The sequence below is a fragment of the Bos mutus genome, chromosome 2, assembly GCF_027580195.1.
Source record: "Bos mutus isolate GX-2022 chromosome 2, NWIPB_WYAK_1.1, whole genome shotgun sequence".
Lineage (NCBI taxonomy): Eukaryota > Metazoa > Chordata > Mammalia > Artiodactyla > Bovidae > Bos > Bos mutus.
The window spans coordinates 49,164,518-49,190,299 of record NC_091618.1 but is presented as its reverse complement, the minus strand read 5'-3'; the positions used below and the strand labels follow the sequence as shown (position 1 = coordinate 49,190,299).

The 25,782-nt window shown below is 38.6% G+C and overlaps 1 protein-coding gene across 2 annotated transcripts in view; it reads left to right on the top strand.

Annotated features, from left to right (window-relative positions):
• The window catches only part of PLCL1 (phospholipase C like 1 (inactive)), a 392,170-nt gene extending 367,550 nt beyond the window's left edge, over positions 1-24,620 (top strand). For both annotated transcript variants that reach the window (XM_070388663.1, XM_070388670.1), the window contains one exon: positions 19,894-24,620. In XM_070388663.1, coding sequence (XP_070244764.1) covers positions 19,894-20,076 — 183 coding nt within the window. In that variant the 3' untranslated portion in view covers positions 20,077-24,620. The remainder of the gene's footprint in view (positions 1-19,893) is intronic.
• Positions 24,621-25,782: the final 1,162 nt, after the last annotated feature.

Genomic DNA, 25,782 nt, shown 5'->3' with positions numbered 1-25,782 from the left:
TTCCTGAGGGTGATTTTGCTCAGAGGCTAACCTTTATGATTTTTTTCAAGTTACTCAGAAAACAAAGAAAGAGGGGTAAAGAAGGAGTAGCACAACGGACGTGTTGTCCCCAGGGACAGTCATGGGGATTTTCCAAGGTGCCGTGTGGAGGGAGCCATCCCTATCTTGGTGCTTCTCTCATTTCCATTTGGGTTCCAAATCTGAGGTGCTAACATTCATGCTGCACTATTAACAAGTTAAAAATGATAAACTGTTTCCTAAAAAGATAGGCAACTGAGGAAAACTGGTTTTAGCTAGTATGGTGTGTGTGTGTATGTGTGTGTGTGGTGGTGTGTTCTTAACCCCTTTGTACCCTGGTAGTTGTAAAACTAACATTTGCCCTCCCCTCTCCCGTGTTATTTCTAGTGTTGGTGTTTCAGTCACAGCAGGATGGGAGAAGGGCAACGAGGAGCGTCCATGGGGTTGTTGTTCAGTCACTAAGTCTTGTCCGACTGTTTGTGACCCCATGAACTGTAGCATGCCAGGCTTCCCTGTCCTTCACTATCTCCCGGAGTTTGCTCAAACTCATGTCCATTGAGCCAGTGATACCATCCAACTATCTCATCCTCTCTTGCCCGCTTCTCCTCTTGCCTTCATTTTTTCCCCTAGCATCAGAGTCTTTTCCAATGAGTCAGCTCTTCTCATCAGGTGGCCAAACTATTGGAGTTTCAGCATCAGTCCTTCCAATGAGTATTCTGGGTTGATTTCCTTTAGGATCGACTGGTTTGATCTCCTTCAACCCACATCGTAAATGCATAATGATAATATGTCCTGAATGCTAAATCATGCTAATAACTCCTTTCAAGTAGAGGAAAAATCTTTATGTCTTAGAGCTATCAACAAATTATTTAAACTTGAGAGCTTTACATCATATTAGGTTAAGTTATGCATGTTAAAATCCAAACAGCAAGTATAAAGTTACTGCCTTATACATGAAAGAGACATTTATATTTTAACCTATTTATTGTTATGTGAAACAAATTTATTGAACATTTTACAATTAGTTTTTTCTCCTTTCACCAAATTGATAAAGCTGATACCTTTTTTTTTTTTTTTTTTTTTTGCTTTGAAGAGCCATAACTGTTATGACATTGTAAGTTCTCAGAATTTATTTGAGGTCACTCTTACATACTTAGAATGATTGAGGTCCGAATCCTCATGGAAGCAGAGGAATTAACCAAATGGTGTTAGAAGGCCGTTACTAACCATTGAAACAGACTTTGTGGACAGACAGAAGCTTCCTACCTAAGCCTCAAACAGGGGAGCCACCTGGTGGACAATGTGAGAACACTTCATTTTTCAGGAGTAGTTGAATGCATAGGCCATATGCAATCCCTGCTTTTTTAAGTTTTTAGGTAGATTTATTGATATATTTAAATTAGTATGCTTTACATGTTTAATTGCTGAGTAACTTTTTCACTTCATACAAATAACAGGCTCTGAAATAAGGACAAGGAACATTAGGACACTATGAAAATCAAATGAGAACAACAATCAGTCCAAGAAGGAGAGGCTTTTAGTTATTCCATTTCATGTTTTGTCTTTGTTTTCTCACAGTTCATTGTTCAGTTTGACTGTGTTTATGCATAAAAATGGCTTCTATACATACTTTCAGCTCCCCTCTGGCTACTTGACTTCCTATCTCTCTCTTCGCCTACACTGCCAAACTTCTTAACAAGGTTGTTTATACTTGCTGTATGCACTTCCTTACCTCCCACGCACCCCTTAGTCAACTTTAATCTGTCTTCGCTCCCTGACACTCCATTAAATTGTTCTCACCAGAGTCACCAGTCACCTTCTTGTCACGAGATCTTGTGGATGTGTGTCAGCTTTTATCTCCCTTCACTACTTGGGAACATTCTGAGGGCTGATCACTCCCTCCTTCTTGCACCACTGCTTTCCTTGATCTAGGGGATATCCTCTGCACATTCCTGGCCTTCCTCTTACATCTCTGGCTTTTCATCTCAGGATTTTTGCAGGTTACCTTTCCTCTACTCTTCTATTAAATTCTGGTGTTTCTTAGGGTTCTAGGCTAGGCTCTCTCACTCCATCCCCTCTTTCTGGGTCATACTGTCCATGCAAATGGTTTCTATTGCCCCCTCTATGCTATTGAATCCAAAGTGTATATCTTTGGTCCAAGTGTCTCTTCCTACCCTTTTAGATGACCGCCACTCCCCACCCATCCCTCCCAACTACCTATCAGGTATTGTACTCTGGAGGTCTCTCAGCCATGAAGAGGTCAGCTCAAACTGTGCTCATCTCCACCCACATCTCCTGCCTGCCCTCCATGACACCTCTGCTATTCCTACTTGAATGAGTGAATGACAACTCTCAGCAAGCCAAATAAAGTCCTGGGGTAATCCTTGATCTTTTCCCCAAACCTCCACTTCTAAGCAGTTACCAAGCATCACTGGTCAGCCTCCTAAATATCTCCCTAAGAGGTCTCCATTCCCATAGCTGTTGCCTTAGTTATTTATCACTCTGGTTAGTGAAGAACCTTTCCTTCCCTATCTACCCTTGTCCTACTCCAGAACACAACACCTGGGAGACCTTTCTAAAGGTCTGGTCATGGCCATTCTGCCTTCTTAAAGCCCCACCATGGTTTTCCATGGCTCCTCCTGCAAACTTCTTACCTTCCCCTGTGGAGCTGTTTGTGACCTCCTCCATTCCAGCTTTGCCTCTCATCACCTTCCTCTTCTGAGCGCTACCCCAGCCACACTGGACTTTCCCCTTGGAGGTACCAGTTACACTGTCCTGCTGAGCAGTTATAAGGCCGTCCCTCTGCTGTCATTACTGCCCCCTGGGAGCCTTTGTTCACACACTTGCACTGGGCCCTTCACCCGCGCCCCTGCTGTGAGCTCAGGTGCCAAGTCTTCAGGAGACATTTTCTGATGCGGTGACTTCACCCCCCGCTGCCCCCTGCCATCAGGGTTAGGATCTTTGTCACGTGTTTTCCACAGTCCTCTGTTCTTTCCCTAACAGAGCACTTTTATTGCTTCCTTATTTCTTTCCCACTGAACAGTCTGTCTTATTTAAAATAATGAGGTAATGAATTTTAACACAGTGATTTTGAATTGAGCCCTAATTAGTAAATGATAGACACTGGGTATATAAGGTGAACTCAGAGAACATCTCATCCCGTTCAATGTTTAATAGAGCAGGAACCGGCCCCTCACAGGAGTGAATGATATTCCCAAGGTCACACAGCTGATTCACGATGTGTTGATCATCTTTGCACTGCACTGCACCGCATCACCGGAGAAGGCAATGGCACCCCACTCCAGTACTTTTGCCTGGAAAATCGCATGAACGGAGGAGCCTGGTAGGCTGCAGTCCATGGTGTCGCTAGAGTCAGACATGACTCAGCATCTTCACTTTCACTTTTCACTTTCATGCATTGGAGAAGGAAATGGCAACCCACTCCAGTGTTCTTGTCTGGAGAATCCCAGGGACGGGGAAGCTGGTGGGCTGCCGTCTATGGGGTCGCACAGAGTCGGACACGACTGAAGCGACTTAGCAGCAGCAGCACTGCATCAGCTATAATCCCTGTCCTTTCTTTTTGATGATTCTGGTTTTCTCTACAAGAAGCTTAAGAAAGCCTTAGCTTGGGCAGAAGTGTGCTTTTAACTTTGTTTCAGTAGTTTTTTTTTTTTTTTGGCTTGAGTTACAGGGAACCAGGGACTCATTCAGGCTTTTTCAGGTGAGACTGTGACAATGTGGGCAACTCATGTCCTGGGAAGAAGGGGAGCCACAGAATGGGCAGCCTCACCGAACTGTGGCTAGAAGATCATGACAGTGTGAGCAGGCTTTAGGGCATTGTGTTATCTTTTCCTCTCTTAGGAATAAGAATTTAGGAATTTTCACTCTAGTTCTGTGGCCTTAGGTTCAGCTCTCTCCTCTCTTTCTTTCCTCTCTTTTCTAGCACCTCTTTTTGTTAGCAACTAACTAAGGCTCACAAAAGTCATACCTTTGACTATACAATGAAGGTCTGTATAGTCAAAGTTATGGTTTTTCCAGTAGTCATGTATGGATGTGAGAGTTGGACCATAAAGAAGGCTGAGTGTCAAAGAATTGATGCTTTTGAACTGTGGTGTTGGAGAATACTCTTGAGAGTTCCTTGGACTGCAAGGAGATTAAAACCAGTCAATCCTAAAGGAAATCAGTCCAGAATATTCATTGAAAGGACTGATGCTGAAGTTGAAGCTCCAATACTTTGGTCATCTGATGCAAAAAGCCGACTCATTGGAAAAGACCCTGATGCTGGGAAAGACTGAAGGCAGGAAGAGAAGGGGAAGACAGAGGACGAGATGGTTGGATGGCATCACTGACTCAAAGGACATGAGTTTGAGCAAGCTTTGGGTTGATGGTGAAGGACGATGATGCCTGGTGTGCTGCAGTCCTTGAGGTCGCAAAGAGTCAGACACGACTCACTGAATGAACAACAACAACAACAGCTAAGGCTTTTCCAGTTTTCCAGGCTCAATTTCTGGGAGAGTTCATCTAATTGGTTTGACTAATTATTGTCACTGCTGCCTGGAGTCAGGCCAGTTCATCAGCCACTGATCCCTGTTGATGGGCCACTCTTGGCCCAGTGTGATGCTTGGTTTAACCAGTCACGGCTGAGAAGTGGGCTTTTTCTTTTTCCAATCTTTTTCTAAATTTATTTTTAATTGAAGGATAATTACAATATTGTGTTGGTTTCTGCCATACATCAACATGGATCAGTCATAGGTATATATATGTCTCCTCCCTCTTAAGCCTCCCTTCCACCTCCCACCCCATCACACCCCTCTAGGTTATCACAGAGCCCCAGTTTGAATTCCCTGAGTTATACAGCAAATTGCCACTGGCTATCTGTTTTACATATGTTAGTGTATATGTTTCCATGCTACTCTTGGGAGATGGGTTTTAAAGCACAGAGCAAAGCCATCCAGCTCAAGGTCAGCCTGGTGCTGTTTTTTTAGAAGGAGTCTGTGGTCTTGGACAAGGTCATGCAAGGCTTGTCAAATGGAGTTCTGGATCCTTAATTTGGGGATAATTTAAAGTTCCTCTAAAAATGTGGAAGAATTTTTTGGTTTGTATAGCTAAGGCCTAAAAATATACCAGCTACTGAAATATTGAAATTGAAGTTTCTGATAGTTTGATTTTCAGAGTCATCTATTCTGGGAAGAAATCTGAGGCTTTCCTAGGAAGAACAGCATGACATTCATAAAACTGAATGGGCTTAGTGAATGTACAGTGAACTTTTCCAGGCGTCTGTATTTATAAAGTTGATTTAAAAATAAGAATATAAGAGTGATGGTATTTGACATTCAGAAGAAATGTTTTGACAAGTGTATGTGATGATTTAGTGGTGCATATTCTGGGGAGTGGACAGGAGTGAAGCTGTGGAGATAAATGTATGTCTTTAAGGAAGTAGTACTTATTGCTGTGAACTTGCCCGTTAAGTTTCCCCAGGCACTCTCCTGTCACTCATGCTTTTGCTCTCACTCACATAGCTGGATCATTATTTTCAAGATGCTAAGAATGTGAAACTTGAATGGATTCTGGATTTTTTTAAACATCTGTAAAAGATGTTTTGGTACATTTGAGCAAATTTAAGTGCACCGCTTTCAAATTAAATGACTGAATGAATGCCAGCTTTGTTGGGGGCTATGATAGTATTGTAGTTATATAGAATCCTTATTTTCATGACATGCCTACTGAGGTATACAGGATGAAGTATACACAGATAGATGGATAGCAATAGATAAGTTGATTATGCCAACATGACATAATATGGACAACTGAGAAATTTAGATGCTATTATGTTAACTTGCGAGTAGCATGATTTTTGAAATAAACATTAAAAAGCATGAAGAAAATGTGTTGCTAATAGTTTGGTATTGTGGATGGCTTGAGTTTGAGATCTGAAACTTGAGAAAGTCTCAGATCAGCAAACGCAGGTCTTGACATTTTCTTGGAGTAACAGTAATCTGGTCTTTAACCAAATGTGCTACTGGATTTGGGCCATCAACAGTGAATACTTCATTAATGACTAAATCTCTATAAACAGTCACTGTGGAGGGAGCTGAGTTGGCTGCAGCTCGATTTAACTGTTAATAAAAAGTAGCCCAATTCATTTAATAAAGAAATGGGTGGAGCGTACAAGGTGGTTGACCTTTGACAGTGTCTTGCTGATAGCTCTTTGGCCGCTGTAACCAACACCGAACCTAGAAGTCATGCCCATGTAAATGGGTGCCCATAGAGCCACTGGATAGGCCAGTTCGGCCCACGCCATGATGCACTCCTAAAGGGGACTAGTTTCAGCCTTTGTAAAAGCATTATGGTTTGGCAGAGAATAAAGAATAAGTGTCCTTGGTAGAGGGCAGGTCTAGACCAGATGTAGTACGTCTGTCATTGGGCTGCAGGGGATGCTGTTCACACAAACAGTGTGAAAGGTGCCCCTGGAGTGGTGCAACGCAGGGCCAGATGTCACAAGAAGCCACTTACTGAACGTCTCAGCACTGTGACCGCTAGGCAGTTGAAACCATTTTGTGATCTGATGTTCACTCTTTTATTAATGTAGCTACACTCTTATTCTGGCATTTTTGAGATTTATCTTTTGGGTGAATAAAAAAGCCAATACTTTAAGCAATGCTATCAGTAATTTCTTAAACTAAAACGTTACCAAGTGAACTCCAGAATGAATTTTAAAAAATATCCTTCTAATATTAGTAACTACCTTTCTAGGCTTTGTCTGTTCTGAGGTTTGAGGCATCCTACATCTTTCAGGCCATTGTAGATAATCTTTTTAAAGTGAAAATTGCATGAATTGGCAAAACAGAGGTTTTTATATTAAGAGAAGCTCACGCTGTGTTTGGCTTGCAGCACTCAAGATAGTCATTCATTATACAAGGAAAGTTAATTTGAGATATTATGATATATTTTTTGTGATGATGACCATCTATTACTAAAGTTTCATTTAAAGTACAATTAATAGCCTTTGTCACCTTGCTAAAGGTTGATGTTACTCTTTTGTCCTTTCTAACTAGAGCTGTTGACAAAAGGCAGATGACCTCAATAATGGGAAGCAAAGAGCAGGGAAATCAACAGGCAGTGGCTTCTTATTGTTTTATTGAATGGTTCTTTGTCAAAATGCCTGCAAGAGAATTCTCAGGATATCAGTATCACCGCACAAACATAAATTCATAAAGCTTTCTGCAGTGGAATCATACTTTTAAGGTTTAGCTTAGGGTTTTCTATTATTCAGCTCGGTGGTGTTGAAGCAATTTTGTTGACATTTTCTGTAAGTGGATTAGGCTCACAGTCATTTGCCCAAAGCAGACAGATGGCTTCTTAAACAGAGTACCCGTGCAGAAATCTATCTTCTGGTATCTTCAGAAATATAACAGGTCTGTCACAAAAGATAATGCTTGCCATTAATTTTTTTTCGGTGACAGATAACTTCAGTTCATTTTAAATTTCTCATCTGGCTTAAATGAAACAGCTGTTTTTTTAATCTCAGTAGTGAGCAGCGCTTCCACATTTTACACTGAACAATGTTGTAACTTCTAAACTACAAAAAATAAACTTTCAGAGGGGGGAGGATTATAGGGTCTGGGATTCTCCAAGGTAAGTTCCCACATGAATGCAATTGTTACTCTTTTTATTTTAAACATTATGAGATTTTTCATGGGGCTAAGGGTGATCAATCCTGAATTTTATTCTCAATAATGGTTTATTCCCCCTGACTTTACCAACTTGCTTTTTTTAAGCTTCAAATTACTTTATGTTTCCTTATATTTTAGAAGGTAAAATACAGTAGACATCTATAACATCTATAGATGTTTATAATGGTACTGATAGTGAAACATTGCATTTACTGAAAGCTTTAAATTTTCAGTTTATGGACTAATAGTAAATAGCTAACAACCTTTAGTGTTTACCATGTATGCCAGGCATTGTTCTAAACGATTCACATGTATTATCTCTCTTAATCTTGCTTTTAACCCTGGAGATGGGTACAATTATCATAGTCATTTTATGGATGAGAAAACTGAGGCCTCAAATGACCTTGCTAATACTTGGTGGGTTTTTGTTCAAGGAGTCTAACAGGTGGCACAGTGTTCTCTAAAATGAAAACCAATCATCTTCTCCACACTTTCCCTACTCATGAATCTTCTATCATTGCTTCTGTATTGCAAATTTCTGAAAATTTGGCTCAGATTAAAATTATTATATTATTCCAAACTTTGTACCCATATTGAAGGAAAAGGTCAGATATCAAAGTATGAGCACCAATGTAGTATTTATGCTAAGGACATTCACAAGTTTTCTCAAAGGACTTTTTATTCTTTTTTAAATCAAAAAGTCTTAAGCTATTTTCTCCTTCTCTACATTTCTAAAATCTATTAGATGACATGTGCAGCATAGCATGTAATGTACCTAAATACAAAGAAAAATAATGCAGTGAAGAAAAACCATCTGTTATCCTGGGAAGCAGACATTATTAGTTATTTCCCTCATGCTTGTTTTTGTGCGAACCTGGGAAATATATTTATTTAGCTATCTTGAGTCCATTTCTTCATCCATGTAGTTATGAAAACATTATAGCTATTCTTCAAAAATGTTAAATACTGACTGAGAGCTCTTACTTGGTGGAACAAAATGACGCTGTCACTAAATTAAACTTTATTGAGTATTTTCCACTTTCAATGTTTTTTTCCCAGTTTAAATTTCAAGGAAACAAATAAATTCTAAGTAATGAAATATAAGGAAAAATGGGATGTGTCAGACAATTTTGGTGCTGTGTCATAGAGGCAGTATACTTCTAGACCAATCACCTCCCATGCTATCTGTATCTGTAAGACTGTAGGAGGATTAAAGATTCAAGGTGAGCATCAAAAGACCTTCACATCGTATCTCACTGATTGTAAGATGCCAGGAAAGAAATGAAGATGCCGCTCCATCTTTCAAGCTGTTGTTCAGTTGTCACTTTCACAGGGAAGCCTTGGCTAATACCCTAGACTACCTGTTCCTGCAGCATCCTGTTCCTTTAAGCACGTAGCTCAACTTGCAATTAGGCATAAATTTGTTTTTGTGACTTTTTGATTTATGCCTATATCCCTTACTAGAGTTAAGATTTATGTGGCTGGGGGTCATCTGTGCTCAACATGGTATCCCCAGATTCTAGCCTGATGGTTCTTAATAGGCATAGTACTGCCCCCTAGAGGGTATTTAAGAACATTGTAGAGGTGACTTTCGGAGGAGGGGATTCTCCTGCCATTTAGTGGGAGAGGCCAGGAATGTTGGCTTTCCTACACTGTGCAGGATGGTGCAAAACAATGAAGAATTGCTCCATGTCCTTCAAGACTTTCTTGAGTCTTGCCTGACTGCACATTCTAAAATACAAATCAGAGGACTTTTGTAAATGATTGTTTAACAAGAAGTTATGTGAAAGGCCCAGTACATGAGAAGGAGTTACTGAGAGGTAAGCCGAAATGAATAAAGATATTGTTTCCAAATCACTGAATAACGTATTCACTCTGGGCATTCTGTCTACCTGATTGTATAATTTCTGTAATTGTAATATTGGAACAACCTGAAGTGAGATATTGGTTTTGATTTGATACTTTGTTATTATTGATAATCCATGATAAGCCTTCCACAGTATCCTGTGAAGTAGAAGCTGATATTATCAACCACAAGGAAAATGTCCTTTGAGGTTCTTTTGAAGATTTGGCAAATTTGATGAGATGTGCTGGTGCTGCTGCTGCTAAGTCACTTCAGTCGTGTCTGACTCTGTGCAACCCCATAGACGGCAGCTCACCAGGCTCCCCCGTCCCTGGGATTCTCCAGGCAAGAACACTGGAGTGGGCTGCCATTTCCTTCTCCAGTGCATGAAAGTGAAAAGTGAAAGTGAAGTCGCTCAGTCGTGTCCAACTCTCCGCGACCCCATGGACTGCAGCCCACCAGGCTCCTCCGTCCATGGGATTTTCCAGGCTAGATGTGGAGTGGGTTGCCATTACCTTCTCTGTGATGAGCTGTATGGAACATTATTTACTTCTTAACTTGTGGGATTATCACATTTTTCTCCATGGTGAGATTCTGTACTTGTCTTGACATATTATCCCTATCTTAATTAAGATTATTTCCTTCCTTCTTTTATTATATGTAAGCAAGTCTGGTCTGTTGCCATTATTTGTTTATATACTGGTATCTATGTGGTACATCAGCATTGTCATTTCCTGTATCTTATGTGTGTAGAAAGGCATCTGGTCCTGTTATCTCTCTTTTAAATATTAATGAATCATATTAAGTAAGTACAAGTATCTATCTACCTCATTAGGTATGCCTGAATGCCTGCTTGGGTGTTTACATGTTGAAATACAAATTATTTTATTTTAAATGACCATTCTTATTTCGGGCGGTGTGTGTAGCTCAGTTGGTAAAGAATCCGCCTGCAATGCCGGAGACCCCGGTTCAATTCCTGGGTTGGGAATATCCTCTGGAGAAGGGATAGGCTACCCACTCCAGTATTCTTAGGCTTTCCTGTGGCTCAGCTGGTAAAGAATCCGCCTGCACTGTGGGAAACCTGGGTCTATGGAGTCGTAAAAAAGAGTTGGACATGACTGAGCGACTGAACAACAGTAATATATTATTAGTCTTTTATTTGGAGGAGGGCACAGCAACCCACTCCAGTATTCTTGCCTGGAGAATTCCCATGGACAGAGGCTCTTGGTGGATTTCAGTCCATGGGGTCACACAGAGTCGGACACAACTGAGCGACTAAGTAGACAAGCACAGTCTTTTATTTCTAGACTCTCAGTTTCGTTCCATTGGTCTATGTGTCTTTTTATGACAGAATCATACTGTTTTGATTAGCTTTGTAACATAGTTTGAAATCAGATGTATGATGCCTCCAACTTGTTCTCTCTCAGGATTGCTTTGGTTATTTCGGATCTTTTTTGTTCTGTATGAATTTTCGTGTTATTTTTCTCTTCTTGTGAAAAATGCCACTGGAATTTTGGTAGGGATCACATTGAATCTATGGATGGTTTTGGGTAATATGACCATCTTAATTGTAATAGTGATCCATGATCATGGGATAGCTTCCCATTTATTTGTATTATCTTCAGTTTCTTTTATCAGTGCCTTTAGTTTTCAGTGTACAGATCTTTCACCTCCTATGTTAAATTTATTCCTAAGTATTTTATTATTTTTGATGCTATTGTAAATGGAATTATTTTATTTCTTTCGCTTTCTGATAGTTTGTTGTAGGTGTATAGAAATACAACTGATTATATTTTTATGTTGATTTTGTATCCTGCACCTTTACTGAATTCACTAATCAGTTCTAACAGTATTTTTATGGAGTCTTTAGGAGTTTCTATATAAAACATCAGGTCATCATTTTACTTCTTCCTTTCCAATCTGGATATCTTTTATTCCTTTTTCTTGCCTAATTGTTCTGGTTAAGTCTTCCAATACTATGCTGAATAGAAATAGTGAGAGTGGGCACTCTTGTCTTGTTCCTGATCTTAGAAGAAAAGCTTTCAACCTTTTACTATTGACAGTTAGAACCAGACATGGAACAATGGACTGGTTCCAAAATGGGAAAGGATTATGTCAAGATTGTATACTGTCACTCTGCTTATTTAACTTATATGCAGAGTGCATCATACAAAACGCTGGGCTGAATGTAGCACAAACTGGAACCAAGATTTCAGGGAGAAATATCAATAACCTAGATATACAGATGACACCACGCTTATGGCAGAAAGCGAAGAGGAACTGAAAAGCCTCTTGATGAAAGTGAAAGAGGAGAGTGAAAAAGCTGGCTAAAAACTCAACATTCAAAAAACTAAGATCATGGCATCTGGTCCCATCACTTCATGGGAAGTAGATGGGGAATCAGTGACAGACTTTATTTTCTTGGGCTCCAAAATTACTGCAGATGGTGACAGTAGCCATGAAATTAAAAGATACTTGCTCCTTGGAAGAAAAGCTATGACCAACCTAGACAGCATATTAAAAAGCAGAGACATTAGTTTGCTGACAAAGGTTTGTCTAGTCAAAGCTATGGTTTTTCCAGTAGTCAGGTATGGATGTGAGAGTTGGACCATAAAGAAAGCTGAGTGCCAAAGAATTGATGCTTTTGAACTGTAGTGTTGAAGAACACTCTTGAGAGTCCCTTGGACTGCAAGGAGATCCTATCAGTCAATCCTAAAGGAAATCAGCCCTGAATATTCATTGGAAGGACTGATGCTGAAGCTGAAGCTCCAATGCTTTGGTCACCTGATGTGAAGAACTGACTCATTGGAAAAGACCCTGATGCTTGGAAAGATTGAAGGCAGGAGAAGGGGACGACAGAGGATAAGATGGTTGGATGGCATCATCGACTGGATGGACATGAGTTCGAGCAAGTCCCGGGAGTTGGTGATGGACAGGGAAGCCTGGTGTGCTGCAGCCCATGGGGTAACAAAGAGTCGGACATGATTGAGCGACTAAACTGTACTGAACTGATGGTGTTACCTGTGGGCTTGTCACATATGTCCTTTTGTATATTGAAGTACATTCCATATATACTCAATTTATTGAGAGTTTTTTCATGAAATGATATAGAATTTTGTCAAATGATTTTTAGGCATCTGTTGAAACGATCATATAATTTTTATATTTCATTCTGTTAAAGTGATGCAATTATGTTATTATTAGTGAGTAGTATTTAAATAATGTTAAACTACTTCATTTACATATAGGACTGTATATGTTTAAGTGTATTAGTCAACTCAGTTGTGTCTGACTCTGTGACCCCATGGAGCCCACCAGGCTCCTCCATCCATGGAATTCTCCAGGCAAGAATACTGGAGTGAGTAAGCCATTCCTTTCTCTAGGGGATCTTCCTGACCCAAGGCTCAAACCCAGGTCTTTTGCACCGCAAACAGATTCTTTACTGCCTGAGCCACCAGGGAAGCCCAGTACTCTCTCTCTCTATATATATATGGATACTCACACAATGACACAATAGTTGTCTACTCTATATTGAAAACTAATTTAAAAAAACATGGTTAATACAAAGATTCTTATTTGAGAAAGACGTGTGGAAAAAGAAAATCTTATTTACCAGGTCTTAAAAGATATGTCATCAAATTTAACTTTCAAACATAATTTTTATTATGTTGAATATTAATAGAGTATGACTTCATATTTTTTAGAATCTTTTGTATGGTTGTTATTAAACAAGTCTTTCTGTTTTATTCTTTAATGTTTTGTGGCATTGAATTATTCTAAAAGTTTTTTTGAAATATCTTCTACATTTTGTAAATTATTCTTCTTTCAGATCTAGGTTCTCAGATACTAAAAATACTTACTTAGGTTCTGTTTCCATAATCTTCAGAGATATTTGATTAATTGGAGTTCTGAAAAATACTAAAATGTGTCATGAGGATAATTTAAAAAACTGAACTGTATAAAAATTATAAAATCTAATGGCTCAGGTAAACATGTCCATTGTAGTTCACTTTTTTCTTCCTATAAAAAGGAAATAGTTTAATGCTTTATGTGATAAAGATTTGAAAAGCAGTGTTTTTTCTTTTTTTTTTTTTAAGTTAAGAGTTTCAGGAGAAGAATAACACAAAAAGTTCCATTAAGTCAATACTCTTAGACCAGAACTACTCTTCAACTACTCATCTATATTTCTTGAATGTTCATAGGGTAAAAATTCCCATTTTTAAGAGGCAAGTATAATGCCTCTTGGTTGACAAGGTCTTGAAAAATAATAAATCTGAGTATTGATAACTTTCTGCAATGAGAACTTCTATTTTTGTGCAGTTGAGGTATTTTGTACGTAATTTCCCCATGGCTACATCTCTGTGCCTGTTACTCTTGCTAACATGTTGTATACATTCTCTACATAACTAGGCTTTCATTCTGGAGAGCAAGAATCCCAGGCCATCTTTGCACAGTTTTACCCAATATTTCAGTAATGTAACATCAAGAGAAATATATCTGTTTTGACACCAACACATTTTTAATTTGCTATTTTGATTTCTCAAATAAAGGACACTGTAATGGTTGTGTGTATCTCTTTGGAGCAAAACACTTACACCTTTTAGATGATACAAAGATTCCTCAAAAGCATGCTTTTTGAACAGTTATTAACTGTGCACAGCCCACTACAATATGGTCATGTCCAGCAAATGGAGCTGGAATAAATAAAGAGGTACTAACACCATCATACTGTCTGTGGCTGATTTTTGCCGCAGTATTATCCAGGGGTGACTCTAGCTGTGGGTGTTGACACTCACGTGGGTAGAATTTCAGGGGAATCTGTCTGCCACTGAGTGTGTGATGACACATAGTCACACAAGCCTGCCTGGTGACAGTGTTGCATTTGTTTATGGGTGTCACTGTGAATACGTGAGGGCCTCTCTATTCCCAGAGTCTTGATTAACTGCTTTAAGTATTTGTGGTGTACTCTGAGGCAACCCAGACATTTCCTTCACACATGACAAGGACACTAGTTATAATGTTTGACTGCTCTTTCATGCACTGATATCACAAGGAATTGTGCAGTTCATGGGAAAAATGGATATTAAAGACCATGGATGTCTTTTGTAAGTTACTCTGCCAGAATGTAGCCAAAACTATTTTAGACTGTTTTCAAACACTGGAGGGAAACTGCCTTTCTTAGTATGAACAGGAATAACACAAATTCTAAACGTCTTTTGATAGATGATAAAATGTATTGTTATATAGCTAAGAGCTGACTTGCATTTAGAATTCTAGCCTCTTTTATGGTTTTGAGACAATGGGTACAAATTGGTTTATGTTTAGTATATTGTGCTCAATAAGTATTAGCTTCTGTTTAGTATCGCAATAGCATTTTAAAGTTTAAAAATTTTTTTTATTGTGGTAAATGTCACATAAAACATACTATTTTAACCATATTTAACTGTACAGTTCAGCAGCTGTAAGTACATTCACATTGTTTTGCACCTCTCACCATCATCCATCTCCCGAATTTTTCACTTCCCTAAACTGAAACTCTGTCCCTGTTAAACACTAACTCCCCATCCCCCTCTCCACTCACCCTACCTCCTGGGCCCTGACATCTACCAATGTACTTTCTGACTCCATGAATTTGTCTATTCTAGGTACCTTGTGTAAGTGGAATCAAACAGTATTTTCACCTATTGAATATTGGAATGCATTTTTAAGGTTAGCTTAATATGTGTCCTACAAATAGAGTGTACCTTCTTCCCCCCCCCGCCCACCCCCCATGCTATACAGTAGGTTCTCATTAGTTATCTCTCTTATGCTAAGTTGCTTCAGTTGTGTCTGACTCTTTGTGACACTATGAACCGTAGCCTGCCAGGCTCCTCTGTCCCTGGGATTCTCCAGGCATGAATATTGGACTGGATTGTCATGCCCTCCTCCAGAGGATCTTCCAAACCCAGGAATCGAAGCCTGGTCTCTTACTTACAGCTCTGGCATTGACAGGTGGGTTCTTTACCACTATCACCACCTGGGAAGCCCATAGTAATGTATAATCATTCCCAATCTGCCAATTCATCCCATCCTCTTTTTCCCCCCTTGGTGTCCATACATTTGTTCTCTACATCTGTGTGTATATTTCTGCTTTTTATTGTCAGTAATAATTTATTAGTAGTAATAAAAATTGTGGTGGCATGGTAGTATATCAGTCCCATTTGCAATCTAAATGCATCACATATTTCTTGATTTCTAGATAATGTATTTTAACTGCAATTTAATGATGTTGGAAAGATTTGATTATGAATGCTTAATGTATCTTTTTTTAAAAAAAGTCATTAATCATTACTAATTTTTAGATTCAAATTTCTGTAGTGATTTATGGTTTTCTATGATTCTAAGTGTTACTCTTTAAGTGTGTTGGGATTTGCATGGACTCTGACATTTGGAAGCCAAATAACCGTGGAGGTCATTGTTGGGGCTTTTGGTAGCCCTCTTGTCTCAGCATCAGTCATCAGCATCAGTCTGCCTGAGATGCCCTTTATTACTTTTACTTTTCTTCAGCTTGAAGCAGTCCTCATGTTTTCCCCTGAAGTGTCCCTAGTACTAGAGGAGAGATGCTAAACATTCCCTTGAGATCGCTCATATATTGAAATGTTGGCAACAGCTTGACATTTCTTTCAAGTTGAGTATTCAATGGTCAGATTGTCCATTAATTGTTCATTCCAGGCCATTACAATCTCAGATTTATTTTCCCAAGAGATGTTACGCTTTATATACCATCAAGTAAAATGAATTCTCTTGGGCTTCTCTCCTTTCTGCCTTTCTCCCAAGACCTCTGTTGGAGGAGAATTTCTAAGTATACTCTTTAGAAATGCCCAGTTATAATACTCCTTAAATGAATACTACACACTAGTATCTTTAATTGGCTTAGCTCAGTGATCTAAATACCTAATATACCTTGTGGGAAATGATACACAGGACAGAGCTATTTCAAGGGAAGAGATATGGTCTAAGCTGCCTAGTTAGGGAGTTTGAGAGGAAGTGAGATGGAGTAGAGAAAGGGTGCTGGTTGGTCAATAGAAATCACTGCACGTATAGTGGGAAGAAGCCAGCCCTGGAAAGGAATGGCAAGATGGGGGTTGTTAACAGTAAACTTCACCCTCTTCACAGTTTTGCCTAGAATGAGTCTTTTCTGCTTCTGCTTATTTAATCAAGAGGACTCAAGGAGTTTAGTCACAGAACAGAAAGATGACCTCTCTGCTTTCTTCTTAAAAAGAAAATTGAAAACAGCATTTTTACATCAGTATTTAAGTGTAAATCTTAATAATGTAGTCTTTCAGTTTTTCTTGTTCTATTAGTTAATAGATTAATTTTTCTTCTAACATTTTTTACCTGCCTATATCACGTACCCAGGACGTGTTGTCTCTTAGTCATCCAGAGATGATGTCCTTGTGTTTTTGTGTACTGGCACAAGCTGTCTTCTCCAATTGACCTTTGTTTTCTAGAGAGAGTGACTTCTGTTTACCAAAACTGGCACAGTCCGGCTTTTAGGCCTGGATGACGCTTCTCAGAACCGATGAGATGACATTCTGGCTGATTAATTAGATGTGTTTCATAACCTGCTGCCAGAAAAGAGACATGAGAGCATCATGCATTAGTAGTATCAAGCTTGATATTTTTGTGTATTTCACTGCTCTCTTGCAATTAGGAAAGATGCCAGCTTTGCTTTTGTCATGCTTTAAAAATGCTTGATGAAAATTTCAACACTAAGAGCAAAGGGAGCACTTAAAACTAATACTCTGAAAATGAGTGTGGGTATAATCTGTTTATTAATACAGTTTGTTTTTTTAAAGGGATGTTTGCATTTGTAAAACCAGTAGCAGTATACCTATCTCAGTAAAAACAAACCCTTATGGATGCATTTTAAATAAGTTGGTAAAATTTATATTAAAATGTGCACAACATCAAGACATTTATTTAGCAGTGGTGGTGGTGGTTTAGTCACTAAGTCATGTCCAACTCTTGCGACCCCACGGACAGAGGAGCCTGACAGGCTACAGTCCGTGGGATTCTTCAGGCAAGAATACTGGAGTGGGTTGCCATTTCCCACTATTTAGTAGTTGACTATGTCAATTGCTTTTTATATCGCCTAATAGCATATTTACTTGTGATTATTTAAATCACAAACAGCTTTTCAACATATTTTCTTTAACCTTTAAAAGTATGAGGAAGGCAGAAGAATGTTTTCATCATTTTTACAAGAGGTAAAATGGCACAGGGAGAAATTGTTGGAGCTAAAAGCACAACGAAGATCCTCTGACTTTTGTCCCTGCCAACATATCTTGGTGCATCTTATCTTCCTGACTGTAGATCCCATCTCTAAGTTCTGTGCCACCTGGGCAATGATTGTCTTTTTATCTGTCTTTTTTCCAAGGGTAACGATGACTGGGAGGCTTTAATGTGCTTTGTAGAGTGCACAACTTGCCTTGAAGAGATGCCATATCAGGTCGTGGTTAAGACTACAGACTCTGGAGTCAACTGCAAGACTTTATTTCAACCCCAGCTCTACCACTTAGCAGCTGTGTGACTCTGGGAATGAGGACCATTCTGGGCCTCTATTTGTTTTTTTACTCTAAACTTAAAATAAGAAAAATGCCTATTTTGTGGGGATGTTGTGACAATTGAATAATGAACATATATAAAGCATGAAGGATGACCACAGAGAGCAAGCACTTTGTATGTTATATTATTATTATTGCTTAAGGACTGCATTTTCAAGGTGGATATAACCTTCTTTTTAACCTTCAAAGGGAGTTTATTATTGTCTATACTCCCCAAGTTCTGTTGGTGTAGTGCATATTTTTCCCTTTGAAAGTCCCTCTATATCCTAGAGTGTTCAGTCTCTAGTTTAGTCTTCGTCTAAATTCTAAGTGTGGTGTGTGAAATATGGTAGGCTTCCCAGGTGGTGCTAGTGGTAAAGAACCTGCCTGCCAATGCAGGAGACGTAAGAGATGCAGGTTTGATCCCTGGGATGGAAAGATCCCCTGGAGGAGGGTATGACAACCCACTCCATATTCTTGCCTGGAGAATCCCATGGACAGAGGAGCCTGGCAGGCTACAGTCCATTGGGTCACACAAAGTCAGACACGACTGAATTTACTTAGCACACAGGCACACCATAACAAAAATATTAGACAAAGCCTTACTCATCCTGTGTTTAAAAGTGTTGTTTGAAGGATTGAGCTATTATGACATAAGATGGAACTGGCAAGTGCTTGTACAGATTTTGAGAAAATATTCCAAAGCATTTTAAATACAAGTTTTCTCATATACCCTGAGGTGAAAGCCTTCATCAAATTAAAGAGAGCAAACAGCATATCATGCATAAAATAGATGACTTATCTTTTCTTGGAGTCTCTGCTTTATACAGAAACTCTCCAGCAGCTCGTGTAACCTCCAGTTTCAAGGTCATACTCTCATGCATTGTCGTGAGAATGAAGCTAGGAGACAGAACTGCTTCCTCTTTTGCCTGTACCCTGTGGAGACATGTTCTGGCTTCCCCATACTTACTTCTTCCGCCCCCTGGGCCAGTGTCAGCATACATTCTTGATCATCACAGCAATGAACTAAAATAAGAAAAAAGATAATGGAGAAAGATCACTCAGGCTCTGATATAACTGACAATGGATGATATTCTGTGATCCTTGTTTGCTTTTTTGTTTTGATTGACACACTAAGCCTTCAGAGCCTCTCCTCCATCAACGAGATGGGAACATTGTTTTGAGGATAATGGAAGAGATGGAAGGAATGTGGGTAACCTGGAACTTATCAGACTGCAAACTGCAGTGATGATGCAATGTATTAAAAAAAAAAAAAAAAAACAGCAACTCACCAAGCATAAGGGTGTGTGATTCACTTTATGGAAGATATTTTGCTTAATAAGACTTTGTACACCAAGCAGCTGATTTAATTTTTGGTTTTTTGAAGAAGAGCTTCTTTCCTTGTTTTCTCCCAAGCTTAGGAATGCTGGGCTGGGTGGGACAGGAGTTGTAGCAATGTGCAAAGTCTCAAACCCTGGTGATGGAAGGGCTGAGTGTCCTCCATACATTCAGAGGAGGGTGTTTCCTCCCACAGGAATCTCAAGGGGGCTGCCGGCAATCACAGAACCAACGGTGAAAGCTCAGGTTGAGGTCCTTGAGTTAAATTACAAAGACCCTCAATAATGCAAGATGCGGCCTAAACCTGGCAAAAGCACTCTCGAGTCCGAGTCTGTTTCCTCGCTGAGCAATAGCAGGAAGCATATAGAATGATGTCACTTAGGATCTTCCTGGCCTGTAACTTTTTTCTTTGATGTTTATTTCTGCTTGTTTGTAGGGCCAGGGAGACCTGTTGAAGAACGCCAAGAATGAAGCCATAGAAAACATGAAGCAGATCCAGCTGGCATGTTTGTCTTGCGGCCTCAGTAAAGCCCCCAGCAGTGGAGCTGAGGTGAAGAGTAAGCGCAGCCTGGAGGCCATAGAGGAGAAGGAGAGCTGTGAGGACAATGGGAAGCTGTGACCCCGAGCCGCAGCAATGCCTTCACCTAGCCTTCCTGCCAAGGACTCTGGTTTTCCCTTCTGATTTGCTTTCTTTAATAAGATTTTTAGAAGTTCACAAGAAGATGCCCTCTATGGGATATTGGACATAAACAGATATTTTCACAGCGTCAGTATTTTAATGTAGTTAATTTATCTAAGTTAAAACCTCTAGAAGCAGTGTTTTAAAATTCTGAGATGTGTGTACACACTCATGTATGGATGTGGGTGGAAGTGTGTGTATGTGTGTGTGTGTGAGAGAGTGAGAGACAGAGAGAGAGATAGAGAGCAAAAAAGAAAGATTGAGAGAGATGAGTGGGAAGGGGAGAGAGAGGTTGAGATTCTGTTAAAATCTATTCTGTGTTGCATTATTCATTTGGTAAGTTATTACTTATCATTTTGGGACAAATTTGTTAATCTGAAATTCTAAAGAGCACTTACTATAACCTGTTGCTGTGTTTAATTTTATTTCTCTACTTTTGTCATTTAATTTAGAGATCTTAACATAGCTTATTGTGGAAGGAAGCCAAAGTTACCAATGCATAGATATTTTAATAGATTAAATATAGATTAGACAAATTCCTAAGAATCACAGTAGAAATAAAAGTGAATGAAAGCTAAACAGTTGATCAGAATTTCTGGAGGATCAGTTAGTGAACTCTTTAAAATATTTATTAAATAAAAGCAATTTTTAGAAAGCTTTTTGTAGTTTACTAAACAGATGTGATGTCATTGGGAAAGCTGATCATAAGTGAATTTATACCCACCCACTCTGAAACACAGTGAAAACTCTGTTGAGATTAGAATTTTGATGTGACAACAATATTCAGTTATGAAATTTCAAGGTTGAGATTTGTAAGAATGTCTCATTCTTCCAAACTGGGGATCTAGAGTTCATTTTCTCTAACAAACATGGGCAGAGAGGAGGTCTTGGCTTTCATTGCATTTAATTTATAGTACTAAATTTAAAGACGTCGTCCAAACAATATCATATCATCATCTTGAGATGATATAAATTCTGTGCATCAGATAACATTGTGATGATTTAAGGACTAACTGATTACAAAAATCTATTATATAATTTTAACACATGCAGAAAAACAAACACGCCAAAAAAGCAAATGACTAATTCGGGTACATTTATAATTGCATCCAGATAATTTTTATCCTAATATCTTCATAAAGTACTGGAGTATAATATGTTTGTTACCTCCAACAGAACTAAATGTTCTATGGTTATGAAAATTTATTTATTTGAAACATTGCTTTTATTTTGAAAAGCTTCTTAATTAATTTGGTTAACAAATATGCTAATTTGGGGGAAGCTAGGGAAGATCATTGTTGAACTTTTGCAAATACAAACATCTTCTATGGCTACTGTGTTAAGTTATTTCTGACTTCTTAACACTATTATGCTTATGTTGCACATTACTGAGACAGTAAAGATATAAAACAACACTTTTATCGTTCTCTTTTATTGGAAATTAATGGAAAAAGGAGCGATAATGAAAATAAGTTTTTATATCAAAAATGTCTTACAGAATATACATCCACGGACCAGATATGATGATATTTCTCCCTAGGTTTAAAACTGGGTGCTTAGAAAGCACACAAGCTCATTTGAAGGTAGGTTTCCAATGGTATACAGTAACCAGAAAATGTCCTTACCCTCCATTGTAAAAAATACTTCCCCTGCACGGTAGTTACAAGGAATAGTGGAACATGGATATCTAAGTCCTTTATGATGAAAAAGAGGCGATATAAATAGAAACAAAACCTTCCTGATATCAACCAATTGGTTGGTTTCACCTGTGGACTGCTTCACCTCCCTGAATTCCTTGTGGAAAAATCCATGCCTTTACCAGAGAGACAAGAAGACAAGCTAAAGGGTGGCAGACTTTCAAAGGATATTTATTCATGTATTTATTTTAGGGTCAAATCCAATCTTCAGAGTGGCTTCTCTGGTTTATTTTGTTAGCAAAAATGAGATCATATTATAGAAGCTGTTTTGTAACAGGCTTTTTACAGCAATAAAAGCAGTACATCCTGAATATCTTTCTGTGTCAACAATATGCATGTACACTGGTACTGTCAGCCTTTGAATTGAAAATAGTCCATACATGACATATTTTATTTGGTCACTGAATCTTTTTCAAAAAATTTTTAAACAATAGACAACTTTTAAACATGAGGAGATTTCACATAAAATTTCAATTTTTTACTTCACTTAAAATATTGGCTATACTGACAACACTAGACCCTCCCCCACTTCTTACTTGGCATCAATTAATTGGAGTTGCCCTCTTCAAAAGGGGCACATGCTGTCTAAGTCTGCCAAAGAGTCTCTTCACTCATTTATGTTACATCTTGCCCCTGTGGTCATCTTAAGTGGTGATCCTTGATCCACATCATTATTTATAATGAAGACATAGTGTCTTTGTATGTGGATTACCATGACATATTTTACCAATATCCTATTGGTAGACTTTTATCTCCTAATTTCTTATTATATAAGCATTGCAGTGATGAAAATCTATTTTTGCAAAGTTGTTCAGCTTTTTCTCTAGGATAAATTTCTAAAAGTGGAATTCTTGGTTAAAGAATAGATATATTTTTAGGGATTTTGTGATAATTGGCAGTTTCTGGAAAACTTATGCAATTTAATTTCCTACATAAGTTTATGAAAGTGTACAAATCTTGGCTAATATAAAATTTAATTTTTCTCATTTTCATCTTTACCAATCTACTATGTTAAAAATCTTACTTCTCTTTATCTTTATTCTCTAGTCAGATTGAACACACTTTAATATGTTCATTGACTATAAATAATCTCATAGAGATTGTCTTTGTGGACTGTTAAATTTTTATCTTTTATTATTTATTTTTAAGAGGCATTTACTTAATAAGAATCTTTAACCCTGAGTTTGTTGTGTGTGTTGCTAATGTTTTTTGATGTATAGATCCCTAATTTAATCCATGTTAGATTTTTTTTTCTTCATGTTTAGTGTTAAAGACATTTTTGCCCCAGATGTTCATGAAGATGTTCTTTAACCTGCTGGTAGCTTTTTTGATTTACTTTTCACATTTAAATTTACAAGTCCCCTAAAATTGACTTCTGTGTAGAGCATAAGGTAGAGGCCCAATTCCATCTTTTCCCAACATGGATAATCAATTGATTGGGTCCATTTATTGTAAAGACTGTCCTTTGTCCATGACTCTATAGTGCCACCCTCATGAAAAGTGTAGCACTCAAGTATGTGTGTGTGCCTCTTTACAGAATCCCTATTCAGTTCCATTGGTCTATGCTGGTCCTGGCAACATTATTTTAATGTCTTCATTACTATAGTTTTACCATGTTTTGATATCAGAGAGTGTAGGCTCCTTACTTCTCTTCTTCACCATTTTCTTGGCTATTTTTGCTCTTTTCTTTTCCATATAAATTGTAGAATCAGCTTATTAATTTCCACCAGACACTTCATGGAATTTTGGTTAGTATTTTATTGAATGTATGGGTAGTCCCGACATATTTACATTATTGATTAATCCAGTCCATTCTCATGGTGTATTTCTCCATTTTTAAGGTCTTATTTACTTTCTCTTAATACTGTGTTGCCGGAGAAGGCAATGGCACCCCACTCCAGTACTCTTGCCTGGAAAATCCCATGGACGGAGGAGCCTGGTAGGCTCCAGTCCATGGGGTCGCTAAGAGTTGGAGACGACTGAGCGACTTCACTTTCGCTTTTCACTTGGATGCATTGGAGAAGGAAATGGCAACCCACTCCAGTGTTCTTGCCTGGAGAATCCCAGGGACGGGGGAGCCTGGTGGGCTGCCGTCTATGGGGTCGCACAGGGTCGGACACAACTTAGCAGTGGCAGCAGCAGTACTACATTGCTGTGTAAGGCTTTGGACTTCTTTAATTAGACTTATTCCTAGACATTTAATGTTTCTCTTGCTGTTAGAAATAGTAACATCTTAAAGTTCCAAATTGCTTATTTATGGCATATAGAAAATACAATAGATTGTTTTGTGATAGCCACATGTAGAGTGAGTTTACTAAATGCATTTGTTAGTTGTAATTACCTCTTTATTATTTTGGTTTTCATCTGTACACAGTCATGTCATCTGAAAATAATGACAGTTTTATTTTTTTGTTTCTGATTCTTTTATATGTGTTTTATTTGTTTTTCTTGCTTTATTGAACTGGCTAAAACCTTCAGGATAATATTCAGCAGAAGTGATACCAGTGAACATACTTTCTCATTCCCAGTCTCAGGGGAAAGTTTCTAATATCTCATCATTATGTATGATACATACTCTAGATTTTGGTAGATTTTATTGGAAATTAAAGTTTTTAAATGTAACTTTTGCCATTTATATAGAGATAAAAATATAGAAGTAAATTTTATGATCTTGGGTTAAGTTCATGAATTTTAGGTGTGACACCCACCTATAAGTGGACAAAAGGAGAAATAAGATTGGACTTCATCAAAATTAAAACTTCTGTACTTAAAAGGACACCATCAATAAACTGAAGAGACAGTTCAAGAGTGAGTTTGCAAATTACATATCTGATAAAGACTGGAATTAGAATATATAAAGAACTGCTGCTGCTGCTGCTAAGTCGCTTCAGTTGTTTCCGACTCTGTGTGACCCCAGAGACGGCAGCCCACCAGGCTCCCCCGTCCCTGGGATTCTCCAGGTAAGAACACTGGAGTGGGTTGCCATTTCCTTCTCCAGTGCATGAAAGTAAAAAGTGAAAGTGAAGTCGCTCAGTCGTGTCCGACTCCTAGCGACCCCATGGACTGCAGCCCACCAGGCTCCTCTGTCCATGGGATTTTCCAGGCAAGAGTACTGGAGTGGGATGCCATCGCCTTCTCCGATATAAAGAACTAATACAACATAATAAAAAGACAAACTAATTTTTAAAATGGATGAAGGATCTGAACAGACATTTTTTCAAAGAAGATGAAGATATTCAGCGTCATTAACCATCACAAAAATTTAAATAAAAACCCACAATGTGTTACCATTTTATATCTACTGCTGCTGCTGCTACTGTTTGGTTGCTAAGTTGCTAGGATTATATAACAAATGCATTATAACACATTTTAGTGAGGAGGTAGTAAAAGTTAGAACCATCATACACTGCTGGTGGAAATGTTAAATGGTAGGGCTGCTTGGGACAACAGCTTGACATTTCATCGGAAGGTTAAACATAGTTACCACAGATCAGCAATTCTGTTCCTAGGTATACACCTAAGAGAAATGAAAACATATGTTCACAAACAAAAGCTTGTACACAAATGTTCATAGTAGCATTCAGTTCAGTTCAGTTTAGTTCAGTCGCTCAGTCGTGTCCAACTCCTTGCGACCCCATGAATCACAGCATGCCAGGCCTCCCTGTCCATCACCAACTCCCGGAGTCCACCCAGACCCACGTCCATTATTCATAATAAAAAGTGGAAACAATTCAAATGTCCATTAACTGATGAAAGGATAAGCAAAAAAATATATCCATTCAATGGATTCAGTTCAGTTCAGTCAGTCATGTCCAACTCTTTTCAATCCCATGGACTGCAGCACACCAGGCTTCCTTGTCCATCATCAACTCCCAGAGCTTGCTCAAACTCATGTCCATGGAGTCGGTGATGCCATCCAACTATCTCATCCTGTGTCGTCCCATTTTTT